At 51.6% G+C, this 23,985-nt stretch overlaps 1 protein-coding gene across 2 annotated transcripts; it reads right to left on the bottom strand.

Moving 5' to 3' along the window:
- Positions 1–4,220: 4,220 nt before the first annotated feature.
- Positions 4,221–23,333, bottom strand: CACNG7 (calcium voltage-gated channel auxiliary subunit gamma 7). Of its 2 annotated transcripts, none has more exons than XM_037517170.1 (6): positions 23,103–23,333; positions 20,565–20,789; positions 19,932–20,018; positions 19,467–19,607; positions 4,863–5,008; positions 4,221–4,500 (listed from the first exon to the last, which is right to left on the bottom strand). In XM_037517170.1, the coding sequence occupies exons 2-6, from the start codon at positions 20,758–20,760 to the stop codon at positions 4,243–4,245; spliced, it is 828 nt and encodes a 275-aa protein (XP_037373067.1). In that variant the 5' UTR covers positions 20,761–20,789; positions 23,103–23,333; the 3' UTR covers positions 4,221–4,242. The 2 variants fall into 2 exon arrangements, with proteins under 2 accessions (XP_037373067.1, XP_037373068.1); XM_037517171.2 differs by lacking the exon at positions 23,103–23,333 and adding an exon at positions 22,794–22,812 and having other exon boundaries at positions 4,235–4,500.
- Between the last annotated feature and the right edge of the window lie 652 nt (positions 23,334–23,985).

Below are 23,985 nucleotides of genomic sequence, written 5' to 3'. Positions count from 1 at the left end.
ACCCCAGCAGTGACATCCAAAAATTTTCCCAGACACCGCCCACTATCTCCTGGGGGCAAAACCACCTGGTCTAAAGGCAGAAACTGATAATAATAGGGAAATAAGTGTGGGATTGAGAAGACTGAAAGAAGAAAGTCACCTTTTTCTTTCTACCCTGCTCTACTGCTTCCATGTGAAAACCATGACGAGGTGTTACACGTAAAATAAATATAAGCTTATGGTTAAAGTAAATCACCTCCATTAAAGGAACCACGATGGAGTCATTGACAAAAATGAAGCCATCCTTGACACCTCATACGTCGCCTCCACAACACACGGAGAGCTGCCCAAGCCCTGGGCTCTCAGAACCCCTCCATGCAAGTGACAGTTGTAGAGACATCCAAAGAGCATGCTAATGACATCTATCGATATTGAACATATTCAAAATTCAAACAGATTATTTCAAAACATGCCTTTTTTAAAGCAAATAATAATAAACCCATTGCATGTTTACATAAACAACTTACCTCAGTAGAAAACAGCTGTATTTTCCCAAACAAAAAATATATAGTGGTATTGTTAGTTATTTTTGAAAATCTGCTCATTGTTTGGCCAAATGGAAGATCTACTTCTGTATTCGACCTATTGTGTCATCACTCTTATGAAACCTCTAAAGACTCTGGACTCTATTCATGAGAGATGAAGAGTAAAAATGGCAAATATTAACTTAGTATTACTATTAAAATGATTTTGCTTTGTGGACCCCTTAAATGGGTCTCAGGGATGGCCCAGGGTCTCTGGGCCAATCTTTGACAACCACTAATGTGCAGTATTGTCCTGTAAACTACACGAGAACATAAGACTGTAAAATGGCAATAGAGTAGTAGATGGAACTCGGTGACTTTAACATGCTTGGAGGGGATTAGAAGTTAAGCATGGTAGGCTCAGGAGACTCTCAGGATTTCAGCTTGCCCATTTTCTAGCTGTGTGACCAGGAGAGAGAGTTATCTAACCTCTGTGTGGCTCAGGGTCTCATTGATAATAAAAGCACTGGTGTCCTTGGGTTATTGAATATAAAGTGGCTGGCACATAGGAAACACTCAATAAATTATGCAATTAACTTATGCAAACTCTTGCTATTAAGCAACCTTGACAAACACTGAGTTAGGGTTATATAACACATTCTAAATGATCGCCATAAGACATCATCATGTGAAATTGGAAGGGACAGAACTGCGGGCATGGTATGATAAATTCTAAATGAAAATGTTTAATGACAAATGTCAAGCACACAAGTATATGCTCTATATCTGCCTTTGGTGGATTTAAACACATGGATCTGTGATCTCAAATATGCATGTAGTATTCTTGTAAGTATACATTAAAAGATGATAGTAATCAGGAAGAGGGGTGATTTCTGGATGTCAGGTCAGAAGAAAGACTGACTTTTCACAGTATTCCTTGAAAAAAAACCCAAAACAACAAAAGACTCCTACTCCATTTTCAAAAAAAGTGGGCTAAATGTTAAAGATGAAATAGGAAGCAAGGAAAAAAAAAACTGGCTTGATTAAAAAAAAAGAAAACTTTAGGATTTCAGGCTGTTTAGATCCGGACAAAACCAGCAACTCCCCAGCATTTGCACCTTCATGGCCCATCCCGCAGATGCGGCAGACAGCACCCATCAGTGGGGACATGATTTCCCATTGAGGGAGTGTTCAAAATCCTTCTCAACTCCGGGCGGCTGGTAGCCACTAGGCTACCAGTACATCCTCATCCATTAGTCCTGATGATAAGGCTGACACAGATTTGTCATCCCAAATCTCAACCGTGGCCTCCAGAAATTCCTGAAATCATTAAACATGACTCAGAATATTTCCCTCAGGGAGTCTGATCCTGCTGACTCTTAATTCTTTCCTGCTAATGCACCCCCACTAATTCTCCTTGTTCCAGACAGGTTTGGAGTCCTTCTCAGCCAACCCCTTTGTTTTGCTATTTTTTTCTTTACAGAGAAGGATACTGGAGGCCCAGAGATTAAAAGACCAGCTCAAGGTCATATGAGTTTGCATCAAACAAGTAGGGGGACAATCTCACCCTTTAGTGAGTAGACTCTGGGGTGGGACAGGCCTGGGTGTGAGTTCTCCCCTCTCTGTCCTGCCCGCTGGGGTGACCTTACCTCTCCAGCCTCTGTTTCTTCATCTGTAAGGTGGGGCTGTTGGAATACCTAGTTGCAGGCTGTTGGGGAGAATCCAAAGAATTAATGAATGCAAAGGTCGAGCGCCTGACACGCAACGACAGCTCGGTGAGTGTGGTTGTGGTCCTTCTCTGCTGTGGACGAGACTGCAGCATTTCCCACAGCCTCTGAAGAGGCTAAATCTAGACGAGGGACAGAAGTGAAATGCTAGCGCTCAGTTGGTTTCCTTTGCGGCACATTTTAAGAATAAACTTATCAAGCTTTACGGCTGTTTTCAAACCCTCAGTGTGTGTGGGGGGGGGTTAGACCAGATTTAGGACCCACCCTGACGCTCCATCCCCTCGCCTGCGGAGTGTGTGTGTGTGTGTGTGTTTTTTTTTTGGGGGGGGGGTGCTGTATTTCCCACATACAGGGCTTCTGGGAACGCCTGGTGGAAGGAAGTGCCAGGCTCACGGTAGGTCAGCAATAAATGGCAGCAGATGTTTCTCAACAGAGCGAAGGAGCCAGGCTTTGGGGGGATCCACTGCCCCCTGGTGCCAGGCGAAGGAAGGTCCCATTTTGGGAGCCGCTGAACCAATTCCAGCGCTCAGGGTCGGCCAACGTCTACCTGCGTGACCCTGGGTGAGTCATTTCACCTCCAGGGACCGATCTACAAAATGAGTCCAATTAACGCAATGTTCCGGCTGGGGAGACTGTCAAGTGGAGCAATAAATGTCGAGGGAAGCGTGGTAATAGCAGGAGCGCGTTTTTATTTATCCAGGTGGGTGTCGTTTGCTGTCCTCCGCGCTCGCAGGGGCTGAACCATAAAGCGCTGCTGTGGGTAATTGCGATGACCAGGCAGCTCGCAAAGGCCAGTCCAGCCTTACTCAGCAACACGCGGACCCGGCGGACCCGGCCCGGCGTGGAAGAAGCTGGGACTAGGCCCCTGGATGCAGTGCCCTCCCCCTGGGCAGGCAGAGACGTGTTTGAAATAAAGTTTATTGAAGTTTCTGTCTGTATTTACATATGATACACGGTAAATAACAGAGCCAGGCCCCCCACCCCACCCCTTCCCCTCCCGCAAGCCCCCCTCCCCCAGCCGCGTTAAAAATCGCTGCGTAAAGACAGGTTAACTGTGGCGGGTTCCCCTCCCCCCCCCCCCCAAGATGCAAACTAAAAGCCCCCTCTCCTCCCCTGCCCCCCTCCCCCCACCCCGGGGGCCACTCTGGTTCCGTGTATAACACTGTGCTACCCCGCCCCTCCTCCTTGAATAAGGGGGGCGAGCGAGTTTCTGGTGACCCCCCCAAATCTGTCCAAGGGGGCGAACGGACCCTTGAAAGAGGCCAGTGTTGGGGGTCTGAGATGGGAAGGGGGACTTCAATGAGGGGGAGAGCCAGAAAATGGAAGACTTGAAGGTTTGGGGGGTGTCGACCCCCGCTACTGCCTCTCCCTCCCCCGACGGGGCCTCGAGGGGGGAGAGGCGGGCACAGGTGTGGAAACGGCAGGAAGGAATTCCCAGCCGTGGGCTCCCATCCGGGAGTCATTTGGTGTGTGGGGCGGATGCACCCGGGGGCCTCGGACGAGAAGGCGGGGAGGGGGGGTGAGAGGGGGGTAGAGAAGCCAAGGTCAGCTGAGAGAGCGGGAAGATCCATCAGACAGCCGCCCCTAGACGGCAGGTGACCCTCAGAAGGCTGAGAAGAGCCCCGTCAGAGAGAGAGGGATCTCCCAGGGGAGCAGACGGTTTTGTGTGTGTGTGAGAGAGAGAAACGGGGACCAGGTGAGCCCCACCCTGGGCCTGCAGACCCTTGCAGGGGGAGCAAAACCCACCCCAGCACACCAGGGGACCCAGGGTCAAGGGGTGAGACGGGCCAGGAGAGAGGGGCCCGGGTTGGGGGGACAGGACGGCTGGCATTCCCGGAGGCCCGAGCCTGCTCTCCAGCCCAGAGCCCCCAGGGTGCGGCGGAAGGTGGGGGTCGGGGCGGGGCCTCCGGGGGCAGGCGGGGGCGTTGCCGGGAGACGGGGGGGGGGGGGGGGGGAGAGGGGGCGCGGGGGGGGCGCGGGGGGGGCGCGGGGGGGGGCCGGAGAGCCGGGCCTCAGCAGGGCGAGGTGGAGATGTGCAGGTGGTCGGGGTACTTGATGGCGGGCGGGTAGTTCTGCGTCATCTGGATGGACACGTCGCTGGAGATGTCCGAGGGGCTGCGGCCGCGGCGCCAGGCCTCGGGCTGCAGGAACTGGCCGGAGTAGTCGGAGCAGTCGCTGAGGCGCGGGCGGTAGAAGGCGGGGTGCGGGCGGTACATCTCCTCCTCGGCGTAGCGCTTGGTGAACAGGTACACCGACATCACTCCGGCCCCCTGCGGCACAAGGCGCGTCAGCTGCCAGGGGCCACCCGGCCACCGCCTCGCCCAGCACCCAGGAATCGAGGCCTCGGCTTCCCCCTCCCGGGGTGGGGGGGGGACTAGGACCCCAGTCCTCTCCTTCCCCAGACACCAGCAGCCTCATCTTCCAGCCTCCTCCTCCCACCCACCTCCTCTTCCTCGGCCCCAGGAGTCAGGCCCCTGGGCCCTTCTCCTCTAGGGCCTAGGGATCAAGCCTCCGGCTGCCCCGTCCCCCTCAATCTAGAGTCTGCACGCCTACCTCCTCTTCCTCTGTGGCCCGGTAATCAGACCCCCCCACCTCCCCTTTCAAAACTGAATTTGGGCCCCACAGACCTCACCTCTTTGAGTAGGAAGGAGGAAGCAGCGAAGGCAAAAGACCACCCATAGCGATAGTGGAAATACTGCTCAGAGCTGCTGGGCCTGTTCATGACCTCGTCGTTGATGCTGGAGATGTACAGGACCAGGCCCACCACCAAGGAGAGGCCTGGGGAGCACAGGGATGCCTTTGGTCCATGACCAAGGTGCAGAGCTCCCCTCAGCTTCCCCCCAAACCCTCCAGCGCACCTCATCCTACCCCGCCCCTGCTCCCCGCCATCCTGGGCTGCCTTCCATCCACTGAAGGCCCCGTGTGCTGGGCCTTGGATGGGCGCACAGGTCCCCAAGATGAAGCAACACCCTCCTCCCTCCCTCCCCAATCTGCTGGTCAGGAGCTCCCAATGCAGTGGGGAAGGCAGATCTGGACACTGGCCAGCAGTCTCCCTGTGACATGCGCTACAAGGAGACCAGTAGCAGGGAGTCCGGACCTTGCTCTGGACCACCTGGGGCAGGGGCAAGGGCGAGGGCAGGGTGGGGTAGCGGGACCAAGGAAAGCTGCCTGCAAAATGGGCCTCTGTCCAAGTCTTGAAGGATGGGCTTGTGGAAGAGCAGGAGGACACAGTGATGCCACTCCCGGCCAGGGAGCAGCGTGGGCACTCCTGGGGGAGGAGCAGTGAGCTGGTGCGTCCACGCGGCTAAAACATGAACCACAGTAAAAGAAATGGGGCCAGAGAAAGGGGCCGGGACATAGCCAGGCCGGGGAGCTTGGTTGGCTTTGATCAATGCCAAGGGCACTAGGGAGCCAAGGAAGGTATGGAGCAGGAGAAGGACAGCCCTGGATTGGGCTGTTAGAATATCCTTTGAGGACGGGTTGGTACTGAGAAGAGATTGGAGGGCAGAAACTGGAGCTGTGATATTCAAGGGGCAGGAGGATGAGGCCTGAGCTGAGGCTGGCTAGACAATAATAGCAATGACAGCATCTCAATAATAATAATGATCATAATAGCAACTACTTATATAGGCCCTGTTTTCACTGCTGTATATGGATTAACTTATTCAAACCTCACGACAACCCTTTCAAGTGGGTACCATTTTAACGTCATACAGACAAGAAACTAGAGGCACCGGGAGCAGTGGAGAGTAGAGCAGTGGAGAGCAGAATATGAGAATTTTTTTTTTCCAGATCATCAGATTCATTTTAATTTCCAAGAAAATTGTCCTCAAATTTTACATTTCTGAAAGTTACAATTGTTTGACTTCATATTCATTCTAGAATGTAAATGCCAGGTAAGGCACACATCGGTAAAGGATCTTCTTTGGATCATGAGATCAATAGTCAAGTGAGAGAAGACGTTTACATGGCTATGTGGCTCTTCCAACTAGAGTGGAACACACTGTTGGGATGTAATGTGTGAACATGCCTGTGTGTGCGCAATGCTAGTAGTTTTTCTTCTTTATTTTTCCAATCAATAGTGGTTTTTCCAAGCCACTAAACCTTGAGATAGTCCTTATTTGTTAAGTTAAAAATCATCAAAATATCATCAGGATTTTGAATGAACCAATCTTCAAGAGGAACTTTCCTCTAAACAGTAGCCATGGGGCCTCCCTGGTGGCACAAGGGGTTAAGTCTCAGCTATGAAGCTGTCTGCAGCCATTACAGCACAAATTCAATCCCTGGCCAGTGAGCTGATCCACATGGTGCAGCAGACCTCTCCTGTCTCCCCGCTGCTCCCCCCAGCAGTGTATTTCAGTGGATCCACCTGTTCTGCTCCCCTCTGTGTCTGTGGAGAATCCTCTCACCCTGTCCCCAAACCTCTAGCCTAAACCCCAGCTCTTGTATGCATAAATAAATAAAATAAATCTTAAAAAAAAAAATAAACAGTAGCCATGCCCAGGGGGCTTAAAGGAAGTACACATCCCCTGCCTTAAATTAATCCAAGTAATCCTTATCAGCATGCTCCCTCCAACCCTGTAAATAAAGATGTTTTCCATCACACTCTAATAGTAAAGTCTCAGTTCCTTCTACCTCCTACAACAGGGGTTGACAAGCCTGTGGCTTCAACCCACCCCACCTGCTGTTTGTGGGGAGCCTACTAGCTAAGACCAGCTTTGCTATAAGTCAATGGATGAGGGAAAAAAAGGAACAGAAAGAAAAAAGCTATTTTGTGGCCCACAAAAGTGAAGTTCATTTGGCACTTCCTCCAAGTGTTAAAGATAGAATGACCATGTGGCCCAGCAATTCTACTCCTAGGTACCTACCCAGGAGAGCCAGAATATGCTCACACAAAAGTGAGAACACACGTTTGTGGCGGTGTTCTTCGTAGAACCAAAAGTGGCAACGACCCAGATGTCTAACAACTGAATGGGCAAGCAGAATGTGGTAGAGCCATAGACAGGAATATTACTTCGCCCCGAAAGGGGGATGGAATCCTGACATATGCAATGATATGCATCAAACCTAGCAAACATGCTAAGTGGTAGAAGCCAGACCCAAAGACCACACATATTGTACAGTTCTGTTTATACGAAATGTTCGAAACAGGCAAATCCATACAGAGCAGGTATGTGTTTGCAGAGGTATGGGGTGCAGGTTGGGGGTGCATTTTATGACTGGTTGTTAAAGGGTGTGAGGATTCTTTTTTGGGAGGGTGATAAAAATGTGAAGTAAAGGGCCTCCCTGGTGGCACAGGCGGCACTGTGAAGCTGTCAACAGCTTCTGCAGTGTCAGTTCGATCCCCACCGGCCGTGGAGATACCCACGTGGCGAACAGACCTCTCCTGTCTCGACCACTGCTCCCCTCAGCGGTGTATTTCAGTCAGTCTGCCTGTTCTGTTCCCTGCTCTGTCTCTGGTGGCTCCTCTCACCCTCCCGCACATCTGGCCTGGACCCCGGTTCTTGTACAAATAAATAAACCTTTAAAAAAAAATGTGAAGTTAAGATAATGGAGGGGATTGTACAAGATCATGACTATACCAAAACCTACTGAGTGGCATGAACTTTATGCTGTGTGAATTATAATATCTCAGTGTGAGAAGTACACGAATTTCAAACATGTGTCCACAACTAATCTTCTATCAGAACCCAGAGGGGCCCATTTGTTTACATCTTGCCTGTCTACATGTCAGTGTTGAGTTGTTTCAAAGAGTGGTTGAGAGGTATGACAAGTGAGACTGACAATCTTTATTCTCTGGCCTCTTACAGAAAAACTTCCCTGACCCCGGGATTGGGATGTCCGCCCCGGCTGGTGTCTGACAGCCTCATCGCCAGGTAATTTCTCTTGCTCCCTCTACTTACATTATGAGGCCTTCCAGGCTCTTGAACACATCAAGCTCATATGGGCCTCAGGGGCTCTGCTCTTGCTATTCCTTCATCGGGAAAGCTCTTTCCCCAGTTTTCTCCATGTTTCTCCCTGTGGCTTCAGTCATCTCCTTAGAAAGACCTTCTACAGCGACCCCCTTGTTTAAAAAAAATAATGCTGCTTCACTCAAAGGAAGAGAAATGTAAATGAAAACTAGAAGGGGATAACATTTCTCATCCATCACTCTACAACACACTCTGCTACAGGCTGGGAGAGGGATGCGCTTATCTACTGCTGGTGGAAATGCAAAATAGGGGGGGGGGTTTGGTCAGATCGAACAAAACTGCGTATGTATTTGTCCTTGACCCCAGGATGCCCCGCTTCTAGGAACATACCCTGAAGCTGCCCACCGGGCTGTGAGAGCACACAGGCAGGGCTGATTCACGGCAACAGCACTTGTAATTGAAAAATTTCAGAAGTGACCTAAATGCCTTTACCTAGAGGAATAACGGCAGAAACTATAAAACCTCACTTAATAAAGAACTGCACTGCTGTGCAATGAGAATGAGGAGCAGTTCTGTGAAATGATGTGGGGTTCAGTGATAGCCCCAAAAGATCTCGCTAAGAAGAGAGGAAAAGATAGTATGGAAAAGTGTAGAAAGAATGCTATGTGTTGGGTCAAAAAGAATGTGTTAGAATGCATGTGCATCTGCTTGTTTCTGCAAGAAAAGACACAGGCAGGGGGACAAACAAATGAAGCTGATGACCTAGAGGGGCGTGGAGAATAAGAGGAGAGCAGAGGAAGTGGCTCTTCCCTATGTCTACATTTTGTATGGTTTGACCTTCAGAATGATTCTAATGTCTTCTATATCCAAAAGAATAAAACCAACAAATGGGGGAAACAAAAATGGAATAGAAACAGAAATAAATGAACCTAACTTTATATCAAATGAAGGCTATATCCACAGGAGAGGCGAGGATTACTCCAAGTAGCCTTTGAATACAGCACTTTGGTTAAAGATCTGTCTAAAGAAAAGAAAAGCAGCAGTCTTGAACCTCACTTATTTATTTATTTATTTGTTTGTTTTTTGGTTGAGAGTGGTCTAGGGGTAACAGTTCAACCACTATTCGGTGTGCACGGAAGGATTGGGCCAATGTGTAAATAGGTTGATAGTTTGAGGGAACCAGACTTCATGTTCTGCAACGAGGCTAGGTGCTTAAGTGTCAGTAAAACTCCTTTTGAAAAATATATAAGAATTTCCCAGCTCTGTGTCCACAAACATTCTAGAAGCAGCAGCACCTCAGCCACCAGGCACACACCTAGCACCCAGATTTTGGTCTCTGATATCAATGCCCATTAAATAAAGTGCTAATTATTTAGAAGAAAAAAATAGCTAATTTGAAGCCTCAGGCTGGGGCAGTGAAAGTATAGTTAGGCCACAAAGTAAGGAATTGCTTCCCCAAAAAGATAGGGGCCAGTCAGAAAAAGACACAGGAACTAGTCTGAAGTAGGTTCCTGAGAGCCCAATAGGGAACAATTTGAACATCAAAATGAACAACAATAGGAATGCCATACACCACATCGAATGTTGAAAAATGTAAATCCACGTGGACAGAGTTTTAAAGAATGAAGGAAGGAAGGAGAGACAAAAGACATATCTTCTTTAAATGGTTTGCACGTAGCTGGAAAAGAGTCAGAAGCAAACACCATTTTGCCAACAAGTAGGAGAAATTAGGATTCAGGCAAACATCATCAGTGGACATTAAATCACTGGATGACAGAGTCTCCCCATGGAATAGCTAGTAATTGCAAAGAGATTTTAAAAAGAAAACTCCCTTGGTTGCAAAGGAACCCGGCAGACACAGCCCTCCCCAAGTGGTGGGAGCTGACCTCGCTTAGAGTGAAGGCCACTCTGCTCCTGCGCCTTCCCGCTGGAAATGTGCAACCCCAACCGCTCCTGAGGAGACCCAGGGGCACGCTACAAAACAACTGGCTGCAGGCTTCAAAAAATGTGCACATGAAAGACACCTTGTTCAAAAAGGAAGAGGGACTATATAAGAGATGAAAGGAGGTAGAAGAGACCAGACAAGGAAGAGATTGGATCATGAAAGGAGGAAATGACTCTAAAAGACAGTCTGGTGAGCTCTGTGGATTGGTCACACGGTTGTATCAGTGATAAACTGCCCAGATTTGATTGCTGTACTTGGTTAGAAAGGAGAATACACTTGTTCTTTGGAACGTGCTGAAGCATTTGCTCAAATTTTTAGGGGTGGGGGCCTCCCCGGTGGCGCAGCGGGTTGAGCATAGCGCTGTGAAACGGTCCACAGCATCTACAGCGCGGGTTCGATTCCTGGCTGGCCAGGGAGATTCCCACCTGGCACAGCAGACCTCTCCTGTCTTGCCCGCTGCTCCCTCAGCAGAGCTTTCGGTCCGTCTGCCTGTTCTGTTCCCCGCTCTGTCTCTGGTGAATTCTCTCACCCTCTTGCACCTCTAGCCTGTACCCCAGTTCTTGTACAAATATCTCTTTAAAAAAAATATTTTAGGGGGGCTTCCCCTGGTGGCGCAGCGGTTGAGCGCTGGGCTGCGAGGCTGCCCACAGCCTCTGCAGCGCCGGTTCGTTCCCCGGCCGCAGGCGAGGGTCCCACCAAAAAAAAAAATTTAGGGGTGCAGTGTTTGCAGCTTATGTGCAATACCTATATTCTATAGACTGTGTATATGTATTTTATACTGAATATATTTAGAGAGAGAGAGAGATCTAGCTGGCTAGGCACCATTAGCCCTCAGAAACAGTATCTACATATATAAATAGGAGAGAAAGAAAAGGGCTAATGTGGCGAATCTTAAAAATTGGATATATGAGAAGCAGGATATATGAGAGTTCACCGACTTGCTTTTGCAACTTTCCGATAGGTTTACATTTTTTCCAAAATGAAAAATTTTATTTTACTTTATTTTTTATTTTTTTAAAAAGACTTATTTATTGGGGCTCCCCGGTGGTGCAGCGGTTGAGCGCTGGGTTGCGAAGCTGCCCACAGCCTCTGCAGTGCCGGTTCGATCCCCGGCTGCTCCCCGGCCACTGGAGGAGGGTCCCACATGGCGCGCAGACCTCTCCTGCCGCCCGCTGCCCCCCTCAGCAGTGTACTTCGGTCCTTCTGCCTGCTCTGCTCCCCGCTCTGGCTCTGGTGAATTCTCTCACCCTCCCGCGCTTCTGACTGTACCCAGTGCTTGTATAAATAAATAAATAAATCTTTTAAAAAAAAAAAAAAAGACTTATTTATTTTTGCATACAAGAGCTTGGGTACAGGCCAGAGGTGTGGGGGTGAGAGGATTCACCAGAAACAAGAGCGGGGAACAGATCAGGCAGACTGACCGAAGTACACTAGTGAGGGGAGCAGCGGGCGAGTCAGGAGAGGTCTGCTGCACCATGTGGGTTGCTCCCTGGCCGGCTTGGGGATCGAACTCAGTGCTGCAGAAGCTGGAGATAGCTTCAAAGGTTGCGTCTTAACCCCTTGTGTTACCAGGGAGGTCCAAAATGAAAAAAAAAAAATTTTAATTTTTTTTTTAAAGAGGCATGTATTATTTATTTATTATTTGTTTGTTTGTTTGTTTGTTTATACAAGCACTGGGTACAGTCAGAAGCGCGGGAGGGTGAGAGAATTCACCAGAGCCACAGCAGGGAACAGAGCAGGCAGAAGGACCAAAGTACACTGCTGAGGGGAGCAGCGGGCGGCAGGAGAGGTCTGCGCGCCATGTGGGACCCTCCTCTAGTGGCCGGGGAGCAGCCGGGGATCGAACCGGCGCTGCAGAGGCTGCAGGCAGCTTCGCAACCCAGAGCTGAACCGGTGCGCCACCGGGGAGGCCCCAAATGAAAATTTTTTAATAAAATAAAAATAAATCCCCAAACAGGATTCCCCTTGCCCAGGTGCCAAAGTGTTATCCTGCACAATACTAATTTACTGTAAGAGAAAAAGGTGTCTCTTCAATGAGGATGCTGCTCACCACCACCTTCACAGAGGGCTCGGACTGTGTACCACTCCTGACGTCGTCACCCAGTTGATCTAAAGAACACGACACTGTCTGACTCTTCCTCCCAAGCATGCTTAGCCTGAATCCAATTAAGCCTCTACTCTATACCTAACTTCCAAGTTACAGGAAACACAGGGAAAAAGAATGTAGCATATTCTAAAAGACACCCCATCCCACAGTCTTTAAGCTACTAATGAGCATCTAAACCAGAGATCAAGATCAGCATCTCAAAAGGAGAGACAAGTGGGCGTTACTCTGTCTCCCGAGAAGATGCAGTGGGTTGTAAACAGCACCACCTATCTACGACCTATTCTTGAAAAAAATAAGAAAAATCAGGGCCTCCCTGGTGGCCTAGAGATTAAAGTTTCAGTGTAACCACCACACGTGGGTCAAAGCAGCCTGAATTTGATCCCCGTCCAGGAAGCTGTCCCACATGGCACAGCAGACCTCTCCTGTCTCCCTGCTGCTCCCCTCAGCAATGGATTTCAGTAGATCTGCCTGTTCTGCTCCCCACTCTGTCTCTGGTGAGTCCTCTCACTCCCCCACCCCCGCACCTCTGACCTATACCCCAGTTCTTCTATATAAAAATAAACAAAAATCTTACATAAAGGAATAATTATTTTTAAAAAATCAAACCTGGATCCATCACCAACACTACAGCAAAACACAGGGATGGTGGAACATAATAAACTACAAAACAGCAACACAATGGAAAAGTCTAGAATGTGGGAAATTTACAAGACAAATGATCTGATTTTTGTCAACAAACAAATGGCAAGGGGAAAAATAGAGGGAGAGGGGCTGTTCGAGATGAAAAGAGGCTCTGGAGATCTAGCAAGGAAAGGCACAAGTGGAATTTGGATCCTGATTTGGAACAAACTGTAAAAAGGTGCTTGTGAGACAAGTGGGGAAGCTGATGCTGACTAGGTATCACATGATACTAAGCAGCTATTCTTGCTTGGGCATGGCTGTGACACTGTGTCTTTGTTAAATAGCGAAGCACTTAGTTCTCAGAGACAGACTGAAATATTTCTGGGAAAAATGATTTCATGTCTGAGAGTGGCTTGAAGATAATGCAGTGAAGTGCAGTAGGGAGATAGGGTAGTGGCACTAAAAAAAACCAAATCACCATATGTTGATCATTGTTGAGACTGAGGAAAGGATACATGGAATTTCGTTATACTCTCCTCTATTTTTATAATGAAATCTATTCCAAAACTCTGTATTGTACAACAAAAACTAGCAGGGGAACTAGTCTAGACTAAAAGAGACATTAGCTGAATGCTGTGCGTGAACCCAGACTGAATTCTGCTTCTGGGGGAACATGATAAATGGCATTCCCGAAACAACTGGGACAGTCTGAACGTGCGAATAAGTTATATTTATGGAATTGTTGTAAAACATTGTCTAGTGCAGGCAGCTTTCCGCCTGCCTGTGCTGTGCAGGTGCCTCTCTCCTTTTCTTAGTAAACCTGTCCTTTAAAAAGAAATGTCTAGAGCAACTACGGTGGTGTAGTTATGTAGAAAACTGACTTACTCTTAAGAGATGCATGATGAAATGGTTGGAGATGAACTATCTGATGACACAGCTTGTTTTCAAGTGATAAAATCAAAAAGTGTGTGTGTGTGTGCGCGCGCGTGTGCGTGTGTGTGTGTAAAGCGGGGCTGGAGAAAGAGAATGTGGTAATCATTAGCAACATGCAGGAGAGAAAGATGTCGACTGACTGGACATGGTTGATGAGAGAAGGGGGGGGCACGATGCCACAGATTTCAAAGTTTTCATTGAAATAATTAGAATGATTAAGGCGAGATAAAATAATATCATTTCACCCTCTCCTTTTCTTTAATCTGCTTCATTTTTCTTTGTAGCATTTACTGCCACCCAACTCATTTGGGGGACTCTTCGCTGAGATGCTTGGGACCTCGTACCCTACGGCATCCCCAGCACCTAGCACAAGGTCGGGCACACAGTGACTACCAGTCAAAGTAATTTATAGCACTGCGCTGGAACTTCTAGAAAAGCTCGTGAGCAGCTTTTCCCTTTCTAACCTACCCTAATCCCACCATTTCTCCAGCCTCTCTAAGAATTAGCCTTTCCTAGCTCTGTTCTTCCACAGCATTTTCAACTTCTAGTTTCCCATAATTTTGACATTTAAGGAAAGAGGCCCAGGCCATTACATGATAGAAAAACATCTGAGATGGGTCTTGAAAGATGAGATTTATAGAAAGAGAGTATCAAGGGAAGAAATACACCCACGTGGGTACCCTAATCAAACACAGGGGCACCGTCTCTTCTCTCTCTCTCTCTCTCTCTCTCTCCTACCAATGATGCCAGTCACCAAGTCTTGTCCCTTTTATTTCCTGAACCTCTCCTAAATCTAAACCCCCTTGTATCCCCAAGTCATCTGAATCCACTCAGACTTACTCTCTCTTCTTGTACCATGGCACCCAAATCATTAGCTCCCTGCTTTCGATACCAATTTTTTTGAAAACTCATGCCAGACTACATCTCTCTGTGCCCCGAATTCTGCCGTAGCTCCCTCCTCTCCACAGGAGAAAGTCTTCATTCTTTCTGTCTCCGTGATGGGGTTGCTGCTAACCACCACGTCTGCCTCACCTGAAATCCCACGTTGCACATTTCAGCTTTAAACAACAGACATTCTCCATAAGGACAGACAGAAGCGGGGGTTGATGAGCAAGAAACAAATATTTCCAAATAGAAAGCAGTTTTTTTGCTTTTGTTTCACTTTTGTTTTTAGAAATTGAAAGCTACCTGAACACACTGTCAAGTGGTAAGTGATTCTCATATCCTCAGTCTCTCTCCTTGCTGTCTTTGGTTCTCCAAAAATAATTTTCTTTCCCTTTTTTCTCCTTCCCTCTTTTTCTCTCTCCCTCCTTCCCACTTCCTTTTTTGTAATCCACTCCCCCCACTAGCACCACATATGCTTCATAATTCTTAGAGCACAGTAGGTTATAATCACACTCTGAGCTGAACAGAAACCCAGCTAGAATAGGCTTTCAGGACCACGGAGAGCTGCACTGCGCCTCGCTTGGTCTTAGATGCTTTCTAGGATCTTAACATATGCTGAGAATGCTCCACACGAGACATGTTCCTTTCTTCACTTGGAAAAAAAAAAAAAAAATCCCCGTCACCCTTTCAGCAGCATCACCTTAAATGTCGTCTCCTTTTGGAAGCCCTCCATGGTCACACACACCCTCTCCAAAACCCTACTGTGTCAGGTTCACGCATCTTCCCTTTTCCCAGAATCCCCTGAGCTATCCTTATCATTCATCCATCCCACAAATATTTCAGTGTGTATTCTATGCCAGAAACTTATCTAGGCTCTGCAGATACAAATGAGAGCATGTTTGCAAAGGTCCCTGCCTTTGGGAGTTTGCATTCTGGCAAAAGGAGACCGAAAATGAGTAAGACCAATAGCAATATGTTACAAAACAAAGGTACAATAGGGAACATCTTAGTATTGTGAAGCAAGGCAGCACTATTGTCAGAGAAACAAATTCTGAAGAGGGAAGAAAGGTTGAGCACTTGGAGAATCAAGAGGAAAGTGGAGTTGGGGCTGAGAGTCACGCTTTCAAGGACAAGAAGGAGACCAGTGTGGCTGAAGTTATAAGCAATGGAGCGCATTAGTGGGTTAGGAAATGAGGTCAAGGATCTGAGTAGGAGCCAGACCATGGGAGACTATAGACCGCACCAGTGAGGGGTCTGGATGTGGTCTCAGAGCACTTCCTTTGATGCACTGGAGGGATCTGAGCAGGCGTGTGCCAAGCCCCGGCAGAGGCATAGCTGGAGGCTGCTTTGTCTCTACTGCATATGGGGGATCTCACTCAGGATTCAGCTTCCAGTGCCCAGCAGAGCACCTGGCCTGTGGGATGTCTCTGTAAATGTTTGATGAGTGAATGAATGAGCAGATGCATAGAAAATGTTTGAGAAGTAGGGGTTAATATGGGAAGCATGCCTCTTAAGGCCTGAAAAAGAAAATCAATGTCACTTCAGCCTCCTCCCCGCCTTCTCTCACTAACTATGTCCAGTCAGTCCCATTGTCCATTGATTCTTCTGTCGATATCTTTCTCTCTTAAAACTACCCAGTAGCCTATATCCTCCCGTCACCAACCCCAGCTCAAACCTTATCAGCTATTATCTGGACCCCTTCATAAACCTCCTCACGAGTAGCCAACTTCCTGTCTCTTTCCCTCTAGTCCATCTTTAACACAGGTCCCTGAGGGACATTCAACACCTTGGTGTGACCCTGTCCCTGCCCCCTGCCAACCACTCTCTCTTGGTTTCCTCATGGGGGACCGGAGATGGTGGACAAGATCACTCCATTCCAAGATCTAAGATATTCCTTCCTTTTCTCTCAATTCAAATATCCTTCATTTGTAAGATTTTTAATTGTGGTAGGGCAGTAAAATGAAGTTGCGTAAAGTACTTAGAACTTCCCCAAACCACGGCACTCAATGTTGTTTCTTACAGTAGTACACACTAGTAGTAGATGTACTGGCAGCAGCAGCAGCAGCAGCAATTACCTATCTTAAACTACCCGGCCTCCACCACTCGCTCTCACAGACCAGGCCCCAGGTAGGGCCTTTAACCTCCACCATACAGACCAGGGATGACACACTGCAATTATTCCTGCTGCCTGTTTCGGTGTGGTTTACAAAGGAACAGTGGTCTTTATACTGTCTTTTTTTTTTTTTTTTTTTAAATGGATTTTAAGTATTTTTTTTTTATAGAGGCATGTTTTATTTATTTATTTTATTTGTTTGTTTGTTTGTTTGTTTTTTTTTGTTGTTTATACATGCACTGGGTACAGTCAGAAGCGTGGGAGGGTGAGAGAATTCACCAGAGCCAGAGTGGGGAGCAGAGCAGGCAGAAGGACTGAAGTACACTGCTGAGGGGAGCAGCGGGCGGCAGGAGAGGTCTGCGCGCCATGTGGGATCCTCCTCCGGTGGCCGGGGAGCAGCCGGGGATCGAACCGGCGCCGCAGAGGCCGCGGGCAGCTTCGCAACCCAGCGCTCAACCGCTGCGCCTCCGGGGAGGCCCTCTTTATACTGTCTTAATGGTGGGCGGATAACCGCCCCCCAAACTAATCTTTGATGACACACGAATATTCTATCAAATTGAAATGTCAAGGTCTACATATCGGTGCAAATGGAACAAGCCACGCCCCTGACCCACCTCCAGCAGCTTTGGTGCTACCTCTGCAGCCTGGCAGGGCTTCGTGGTAGCAGAGCTGAGTCACAAGCATCAGTGACCCCGTGTCTCACAAAGCCTGAAATATTTATCCTCTGCCTCCAAACAGAAGGTGCCTGCTGACCCCTGACCAAGGTTTGTCCCCTGAACAAGCCCACAAAGGAAGACTGTAGGTCAGAGTGAGTAGCTGCAAGATTTGAACCCCAGATCTCTCAAAGTTGGCACTGTCTTTCTAAGTCAGCGTGTGCCTTCAGCCACTTCACCCCACCATCTTGAAAGGACAGGACAGGAGGCTCTGGGGTGGGATGCATAAGTCGCAGTCTATGAAATGAACTGGAGGAAATGAACAGGTTCAGTACCCTCTCCCCTCCCCCCCATGACTCTGTTGTTCCATAGGAGGGCTGACTTCCAGCCTTGAGGGCCATGGAGTCTCAGCTGGACCATGGGAAGTCAGGTCGGGGTGCACTGGGGGGAGTTTGGCTTTTGTAATTAGAATTACTACCTCCATTCTATTCCCAGCCCTGCCACTGACAAGCAACGTCGCCTCTTCTATTTCCCTTCTGACTTCTGTGAAGCTCAAACAGTGGGATTTTCCCTCTAATGTTTCAGGTGGGTTAAATAAAAGTCTCCATGCTACCTACCCTTGCCCCACTTTCGCTCTCTCTAGGCCACTATTTTTCCATCTGAAAAATGATGAGACCTTTCGGCTGTGACACTCTGGGGTGGTAATATTCTACGTGTCTTATTTTAGCTCAGTGTCTGGTTCCACAAGCCATGATTCAGGTTTGCACGGAGGTTGCACCCTGGTTTCCCTGGAAAAGGTCTCCTCGGGTTAGGTTGGAGGCATGGGGGAGGCTTCGAGAAAGCTGGGTGAGGAGCTGTGAGGAGGCTGGGGGAAGGGATATTTGGAGATCCATCTTCACCTACTTGCAGCACCCACTAGAAAGAGGGAAGAGAGTTGGGGGGGTACATGGGGCCGAATGGAAATGAGACATGCTGCAGGGGTTGTTCATAACGTATTAATCGAATTTAAAGGACTGCAACTGAGTTTAACTAAATTATGTTGGAGTAACTCAAACTGAAGAATTGAGTAAGAGTGGATTGGGGTTATCTGGACTGGACTGATGGGGTGAGTGTGTTGTTTGTGCTGAGTTGAGCATAGTTAGATTGGACTGGACTGGACTGACATTTGGAGCCAGGTAACACGTCATAAAGAACTCTGGAATTCAGGATTCTCTACAGTTCTCAGCTCACGATGGTGTCCTGGGCCACTCCATGAACAATTCTGGGCCTCTGTACCTCCACTCTTATCAAATGACTACTACTCATAATCCCCAGGTAGAGATGTTACGAGAGGGTGTGAGATTGTGCATGCAGATGAGCCTTGTATCTCAAAGGAAAGAAAGAACTGTAAACAATACACCCCAGCTAATGACATGCATGGAAAAAGTATTGAGGGTGAAATGTACTGACACCTACAACTCACCCTGAGAAGCATTTGAAAAATAGATGTATGGTTAGAAATATACACAGATAGGAGATAAAACAATCTAGCCGTATCTTCATGGTTGACTCCCAGTGGTGGGCATATAGATGCTGACTCCAAAATTCTTTTAGCTTTTCTATTTGCACGTTTTTCAGATAAAAGGTGTGGAAAATAAAGAGCCTTGTAAGCTGTTAATTGCTAAAACATCAGAGGTGGTTAAAAATACAGCCTCGGTAGGTGAGCTGCCTCTGTGGCTCACTGCTGCTCGGCCCTGAGCAAATGACTTCATCTCCAGGAATGTTTGTTTCCCTCTCTGTAAAATGGGGCTATTAATAGCGTTTACCTCACAGGACTGTGGTATTAGAACAGCGCCTCCTACCTAATTAGCACCCGATAAGCATTCGCTCTGACTTGGCCCTCTAAACTGCTCTGCAACGTGGCCACTGCCATCTCCGCTTCACAGATAAGAGAAAGAGGACCACAGAGGTCCTGCAACCCCTCTGGGATCACACAGCAAAAAAGCGCCTTGTTCAGTGCAAGAGAGACCCCAAGTTCCTGGAACCTAAAATAGTGCCCCAGCCCATCAGTCATTTCCTTAGGCTCACCCGAGAGGATGAAGAAGATGCCGGACACGAAGGCCAGGATGGTCCTCTGTGGGCGGATGTGGCCGATGTTGCTGATGACAAAGGCGGTGAAGACCAGGAAGAGACTGACCATGGGGAACGGGGTGGCTGTGCGTACTGTCTCTGGGGGAGCGGGAGGGGAGGTAGCAGGTGAGGGGGACTCTCTGAAGGGGCATCTCCCTCAGGCTCCTCCCCTTTCTGGCTCTAACCCCACCCCCCTGACCCAGACCACACCCTTTCATTTGCCCCTCCTTTCCTGCCGACACCACCATCCACAGGCCCAGCCCAGGCCGTCCACCTGGCTCCTCCTCCTTACCCAACCCTCAGCCATCTCTCCAGGCCCCACTAGGTCCCTTGGACCCCACCTTTTCCCTTTTCCAGCCCCTTCTCCCAGGACCCGCCCTGTGGTCCTTGCCCCCTTTTGCCCAGGTGCCCTCTTCCCCTCACTCAGAATATTCTCCGTGTTTTCCGTCACCAAGTTGATCTCCGGTTCAAGGAAATATTCAGAAGCCACGCAGCGCCCCTTCTCCCGGCCTAGGGGGGAGAGAAAGCAGGGTTAGATGCCTGGCCCCTGTGCTCAGGAGAGGCTGGCACAGGGAGGCAGATCCTGAGATGGGGGAGCGAGGCAGACGGTCGCAGCACCCTGAGGGGTGGGGAAGGATGTACAGGCGGCAGGATGTCTGGAAGCATCCCCATGAGGCCCATGGACAGCAGGGACAGGCTGAAGCCAGGACCCTGAGTGGAGAGGGGCTGCCGGCCGGGAGTCATGGGTACCTGGAAGGAGGGTCTCAGTGGGCTCTGGGAGTCAGGGATTTTTCATCCTATTCATGCAACATTCAACATGTGCAGGGGACAAATTCTGAAGCGAGACTACAGCTGCTATGGGGAGACTCTGGGGGCAACCAGAGATTATGGCGTTCCAGGAAACAAGGGGACAGAAACTGGGGCTTCAGGTAGAAACTGGAGTCTCCAGGGGAAAAACAGGGTCTGTTCTGGAATCCGCAACATGGGGCTACGGAGAGGGCTCTCGGATCCCAGGCAAGACAGGCGCAGTTAAGTGGAGGGCAGGTGAGGACCTACCTGCGAAGAAGCAGACCCTCCAGAGGCCGGCGTGCAGTGCCATCTTGACCTCCGTGGTCTGGTTCTGCGGCAGCACTGTCCCTTCCTCCATGTACAGCCAGTAGTCGGTGCTGACTGCGATGCCCACAAGCAGCAGGCCACACGCCCCAAACACGCTGCTCAGCAGGGTCAGGGCGCGGCTGCTACAGTGACTCATCCTCAGCGGCGGGGGGCGCCCTGTGGGGCCTAAGGGATGAAAGTGGTCACAGCCCTGTTGGGGCCAACTAAGTCCCCAGCCTCATGCAACCACCTGGGATCCCAGACCTGGGCCGGAAACACCAACCCTAAGCAGAAACCTGTCAAATCTGACCTCTGTGTCCTGGCCCAGGCCCCCACGCCTGAATTTAAACCAATGACTGTTGACCTCAAGCAGAGAAATGGCCTCCCCAAATCTGATACTGGTGCTCTGGCGCCCGATCCTGATCAGAGATGTCACACACCGGACCCCAAACTCCAGGGTAAGATTCCCAGCCGTAACCTTCGGCCCAGACTGGACTCCAACCAATCTGGACCTGGATCCCGAGCAGCATGACTCTCACTAGAAACTCAATGTCCAGGTTCTCAAAGCCAGAACCATGCCTGCCAATCCTAACCTGAGGCCCTGACCCTCCACACCAGACCCCACCAGAACCTCTTACCTTAAACCTGGGCCTGTGACTCAGAAGTGATGACACTGATCTGTGATCTCAACATTCAGACCAGGCATCCCTCCCCTACTCGATCCTGACTCCATGCCCTGACCTGGCACGCTCACCCCTTTCCTCTGGACTGTCTCTGAATAGCAAGCAGAATTTCCCAAAGTGGGTTGCTAAGTGAGGACCCCTAGTCCCCCTAAACCCTTAACCTAAGACCTACATAAGGCCTTGAGCAGGCCCCACCCCCACCCCATCAAAGTTTAAACCCTTGGAGTCTTGACCCGTTTAACACTCAAGTCTAACGCCAAGACTTTGGCCGTGACCTTATAACTCTGATCCTGCACCTCGCCTCAGTGAGATTGTGGCCCACAACCCAAATATAAGATTCCAGAACCCCAACTCTCCCATCTTAGATTTTGGCTACAGAGTCCAGAATGTCAAAAGCATGACATTGGATGTCATGCTTACTAGACAATGTCTAGGAACCCCCCAACTCAGCATCTTAACCAGAGCACCCCAGTCAAAGAATTGATAAGCTAAGGATCAGTGTGCTGAACTCTGACATCCCAACCAGGAACCCCGGATTGCCACTTCCCATCACAAGACCCCCCCGCATTTTCTACCAGAGACTCTTGACCCCGAATTCCCATCTAGAACTTCTTATTACAAACCTTCTTCAACATCCAACCTGGTACTCGGATCCCCCTAATATTAGCCCCCCCAAACTATAACTCATAGAACGCATGCCTCTGGACTCCGAATCCCAATTAGGAAGCAAAAGATTCCAACCAGAGGCTCCTAAACCTTTTCCCACAACCCTCAGCCCCACCAAAACGTTTCACCAAACCACACAATCCTGTGATGCAGGGGGAACTTGGGGTCTTCCTCACCTCTCAACCAGAGACCTCTGCATCTCTACATAAAGGGTTTCTCATCACCCTTTAACTACAGCAGTTAAGATCCCCAAACATGCCCCCAACAATGCAGCCAAGACTTCGCACCCCACTTTTCTGAACCAGATTTCTGTAGCCTCGAAACGGCCCCACCCCGTAAGAACCCTGAAGTCTGAGACAACCTTCCCGGCCCGCTCCCCTCCGGCTCGCCCCATCCGGCGCCCCGCCCCGCCCCCCAGCCTCCGAGGCCTCGGGACAGCCTGGCAGGGCTCCCGCCGGCCCTGCGCCCATCCCCCGCCCGCGGCTCCGGGGCTCGACCGCCAGCTGCCGGCTCGTCTTCCCGGCGCGGGGCTGGGAAACAAGCATGAAAACCCAGTCACCCTGACGGCTTCAGTCCTGGGAACCGACCTCAGCTCCCCCGGCGCTCCCCGGGCTCCCCGCGGGGGCCCTGCCCACTGTCACCCCTCACTACCCCGTGTGACCCCCACCCCTCCTCGCCCGAGTCCTCGCCCCGAGCAGCCCGCCCGCCCGGACGGCGTCCTCCTGGGGGACCCTGCCCCGGCCCGGCCCTCCCGCCCTTCGGGATCCAGCCCCTGGGGCCGGGCGCGCAGACCCACGACCCACCCTCCAAGCCCCAAGTTCGAATTCCATCCCCTTCCGACCTCGTGAGGAGACGGACTCCCCGTTTCTGGGGCCCCCTTCTAGACCCACATCACGGTCTCCCCGTCGGGTCCCCCACCCTCGCCAGGACGCCCCCCGGCGCGGGCCGGCCCCGGCCCCGGGTCTCCGCGCCCGGACGCGGGCGAGAAGAGTTGCCCACTCGGGACCCCGGCCGGCTCGCCGCGTCCCCAGGCCCGCGCGCCCCGCCGCCCCCCCCGCCCCCGCCCCGGCGCCCGGCCCACCGAGGGGCCGCCGGCGCCCCGCGCCCCGCCGGCGCCCACCCCGGGGCCCCTCCCGGCGAGACCCCTCACCTCGCTCAGGGCTGCGCGGACGCTCCGGGCCGCGGGCCCCGCAGCCGCATGACCGGCCCCGCGGCTTCCCCCGGCCGCCGCCGCCGCCCCCGGGGTCGCCGGCGCCCGCGCCCCCCGCCCCCGCCCCGGAGCCCGGCGTCCCGGCTCCGGCCTCCGCCCCCCGCCCCCCGCGCCCGCGGCCTCACTCGGCGGAGGGAGCCGGGAGCCGGGGCCGGCGGCCGCTCATTGGCTGCAGCGGGGCGGGCGGGGCGGGGGCGCGCGGGGGCCGGGGGTGGGGGAGCCGACGCGGGAGCGGAGCGGAGCCGAGCGGAGCGCCCGGGAGGGGCAGGGGCGCGGGGGGCGGGGGGCGCGGCGGGCGCGGGGGGCGCGGGGGGCGCGGGGGCGCGGCGGGCGCGGGGGGCGCGGGGGGCGCGGCGGGCGCGGCGGGCGCGGGGGGCGCGGGGCGCGGCGGGCAGGGGCGCAGCGCGCGCCCCAGTCCTGAGCCCGCGGGCCTGGACCCGGGAGGCTCGGGCGGGCGGGGGAGTCGGGGCGCGGGCGGCGGCGAGCACCGGGGACCCTCCGCGCCCCGCCGAGGCCGCGAGGCCCGGGCCGCGCCGAGACCGGGAGGCCGCGCCGGGGGCCGCGGAGCCCCGAGACCTTGAGCGGGGACGGAGGCGAGGGAGGGGCGCCCCGGGCCGCGGGCCGGCGGGGCGATGCGGGGGCCCCCGCGAGGACCGGCCCTGGGCGCCCGCGGAGCCGGGTCCGGGCGGCGGGAGGAGGCGGCGCGGCCCGGGCCGGGGTCCCGAGCAGCCGGCGGCGCAGAGCGAGCGGGTCCCGCAGCCGCCGCGGCGCGGGCGCGGCCCCCCCGCCGTGATGTCAGCGGGGCCACTCTTAAAGGGGCCGC

The sequence above is a fragment of the Talpa occidentalis genome, unplaced genomic scaffold (assembly GCF_014898055.3).
Source record: "Talpa occidentalis isolate TD23 unplaced genomic scaffold, MPIMG_talOcc4v2.1 talOcc4.17, whole genome shotgun sequence".
Classification (NCBI taxonomy): Eukaryota; Metazoa; Chordata; class Mammalia; order Eulipotyphla; family Talpidae; genus Talpa; species Talpa occidentalis.
Note: the sequence above shows the minus strand (reverse complement) of the source record. Positions and strands in the feature narration are given on the sequence as shown.